This window comes from Perkinsus marinus (genome assembly GCF_000006405.1).
Source record: "Perkinsus marinus ATCC 50983 genomic scaffold scf_1104296953744, whole genome shotgun sequence".
NCBI classification, from domain to species: domain Eukaryota; phylum Perkinsozoa; order Perkinsida; family Perkinsidae; genus Perkinsus; species Perkinsus marinus.
Genome location: NW_003208392.1, coordinates 3,226 through 5,890, shown reverse-complemented (window position 1 = coordinate 5,890; position 2,665 = coordinate 3,226). Strand labels below are relative to the sequence as shown.

Genomic DNA, 2,665 nt, shown 5'->3' with positions numbered 1-2,665 from the left:
CCACGCGAAGCAACGCACATCGGTGATGGGCACAAGCTTCTCATAGTAGAGCTTAGGAGTATTGTTAGCATGCAACAGCTCCAGCGTAGAATTTGGATCTCTCGAGGCAAAGGCTTGCAAGCTGTTAGTCCTCCAAGAGAAGACCACTTATCGGCTTTAGGCGGGTTCTTGGGATCATCATGAGCGAAGATAGGCAGAAGAGGCAAACGGACCTGATGTGAGTCCATCCGTCTATAGATAGGCTAAAGCGGTCACCTGGTGAGCCATCTCTCGATAGTTGTCGTGGGACTCTTCTTCGGTCGTCGACGTTCTAACGGGCTCCAGCAGTAGGCGCGTCTCACCCGTTACCAATTTAGGCAGGCACAATGACTTTCCACAGTCTACCTCATCCAAAGCCTCTCCTAAGTTAACTCGTCCTAAGCTCGCCACCCCACTCTCTCACCAACGCCTCGGCCATCGTCAAATAGCATCCTCCTATGGATCATTATTTCGAGTTGGCCTGGTAGCAGTGAGGCTCCACCATGAGCTCGATCGGGCACAAGAGTGAGCTAGGGGCACTACTATGAGAATGTACTCGATGCTGGCGGCTTACCTGCCGAACGTTACTTCCTTTACCGACTTGATCGGAAATCCTCAGGCCTGAGTTAATTGGGTAATAGTTCATGGCCACTGGGTCGGTAACATTCAGCTGCCAATCCTTGCGGTAGTTGACCCTGAGAGTTAACATCACTCCTCCAAGCACAACAAGGATCTCACCTGCGGGGTACCCACTCCCTACCGTTGCTGTCCGTGAGGAAGTCTCCATCATGATTATTGATGTCGGTATCAAGTAGCTACGTGGAAGCAACCTGGTCAATACCATAGCCCTCTTTACTTACAAGGACGGCCTCCTTCCCAACACCGTCGCCAACGTCGATCGCCACATCCCACGATATCACCACTGCAGACTCCTTCGGCGGGATGCTCAGAGATAAGTTCCCGATGAGGGCTGGAGCAGAGCCCTCCTCTGATGATTGTTGAGCAATATTCACCCGCAGGGTACTCCCATCGTCCGCTTGACCCATGAGTATCTAAAAGTCGTCCAAACTCGTCGCCTCAGCAAGGATATGTTCTCAGCAATTTCCCCCTCATAGGCCCCTCCCCCTTTCGCTAGCAACTCTCTATGCACTTCACTAGCAGCTTGCTTACAGTAGGAGTGATGGCCACCTCCGGTCGGCAGGATCGAATCGATCTAACATCAGGTGCCTCCGGACAATCGGGTCGAAAGATGTAGGCCCCCGAAGCTTGGTATGGACGTCCGTAAATGTTCTCCCCAGAACCCGTAGAACTGTTATAGTATCCAAGGATGACGTTGAACCTAACCTGGGGGGAGATTGTGGATACGAAACTGCCCGGAACCCACCTCTAAACCAGCCTTCAAGTTCTTCAGAGTAAAGCGGTACAGTCTCCCACTGCCCTCATCTCCTCCATAAAACAGCTTGTAGTTTTCGTTGCCAACACTTGTCGCGGACGACACAGAGGGCTGTCCACTGAGCTGTTGCTCTTGTGGGCAGGCTGCTGTTTTCCCTTTGGCCCCGGAAGTGATCCTGTTGGAAGTAGCTCATCTACAGCATTTCCAGCTCGATTGAAAGTTCAAGCCTTATTATCAAGAGAATACCCATTGCTCCAATAACGTATACAAATTGCTGATGAATTACCCAAGAGTTCACTGAGTCACCTTCCTCGTTAACAGAGCAGTACGAATCACATTCATCAGTTGTAGAGGACGACCTCGAGACTGATAGTGGCAACGAGCTATTGTCAGTATGGAGGTCCTCTCGGTGTATCACATCAAATTCGGAGATGGGTTACTCACTCAACTACTGGGTGATGGGGCAATGAGGGTCGAGACGGGTAATTACTAATCTCTGGGTGACATTTCGACACTGGGTGAATTGTTAAAGCGATGGGGGAAGTTCCTTCAGTATTTCGGTTAAACTTTCAATTCAAACTGGAAATGCTGTAGTAGCATTTGGTTGGAAGCCTTCCTACCGGTAGATTGCCGACCCCATTGGAGGCACGTCCTCTGCTGTGAAGTATAGTGTGGGGGTTGGGGTGCCACGATGGTGGTCGTCATCAGTCACCCAGCTCTGATCATAGTGAGGAAAAGTGAGTCGTTGATAACATAGAGGAGTTCCTACCTTTACACCCTGCTTGCTTACCGCCTTCTCAACAGCGACTGTCATCCCTTTGCAATGGCGATTCAATGACCCCATGAGGCTTCTCTGTACCGAGTAACTCTCGATACTGTCATCAGCCTCGGGAGACTCCGCTTTTTGTTTCGGTGGCGCGATGGGCACCGACACGACAGAGGTGATGGGGTGACTAAGAGGGTTGTAGACCGCCATCAAAACCGAGGAGGAATCAGTCGAAAGTTCTTCGGTCCATGAACATATACTCTCATTGAGGAGAGGGCAGTAGCCACCACCATTAGGAAGACCAAACCTCGACATGGTCTCGGGGATGACAATGGATTCCATAACCTAGCAGAGATGATGGTGCCCGACTGTGCAGGTGCCTTCTACCCCTTCTGTTGCCTCGTGCAGTTTTTACAGTAGTCATCATCAACATGCTGCTTCTCGGTACAGTAATAGCATCATGATGCTGAGCTATACCAACAGCGTCG

General features: G+C 50.8%; 2 protein-coding genes across 2 annotated transcripts in view; one reads left to right on the top strand and one right to left on the bottom strand.

Annotated features, from left to right (window-relative positions):
* The window catches only part of Pmar_PMAR013089 (adenosylhomocysteinase, putative), a gene marked incomplete at both ends in the record, with an annotated part of 828 nt that extends 645 nt beyond the window's left edge, over positions 1–183 (top strand). The window contains one exon of the mRNA XM_002776318.1: positions 1–183. This exon is cut by the window's left edge and continues 4 nt beyond it. Coding sequence (XP_002776364.1) covers positions 1–183 — 183 coding nt within the window.
* A 223-nt stretch (positions 184–406) lies between these two features.
* Positions 407–2,665, bottom strand: part of Pmar_PMAR013088 (lysosomal alpha-mannosidase, putative) — a gene marked incomplete at both ends in the record, with an annotated part of 2,474 nt that continues 215 nt past the window's right edge. Inside the window, 9 exons of the mRNA XM_002776317.1 lie at positions 407–474; positions 607–713; positions 757–833; positions 879–1,070; positions 1,189–1,362; positions 1,403–1,586; positions 2,032–2,129; positions 2,181–2,522; positions 2,593–2,665. Coding sequence (XP_002776363.1) covers positions 407–474; positions 607–713; positions 757–833; positions 879–1,070; positions 1,189–1,362; positions 1,403–1,586; positions 2,032–2,129; positions 2,181–2,522; positions 2,593–2,665 — 1,315 coding nt within the window. The remainder of the gene's footprint in view (positions 475–606; positions 714–756; positions 834–878; positions 1,071–1,188; positions 1,363–1,402; positions 1,587–2,031; positions 2,130–2,180; positions 2,523–2,592) is intronic.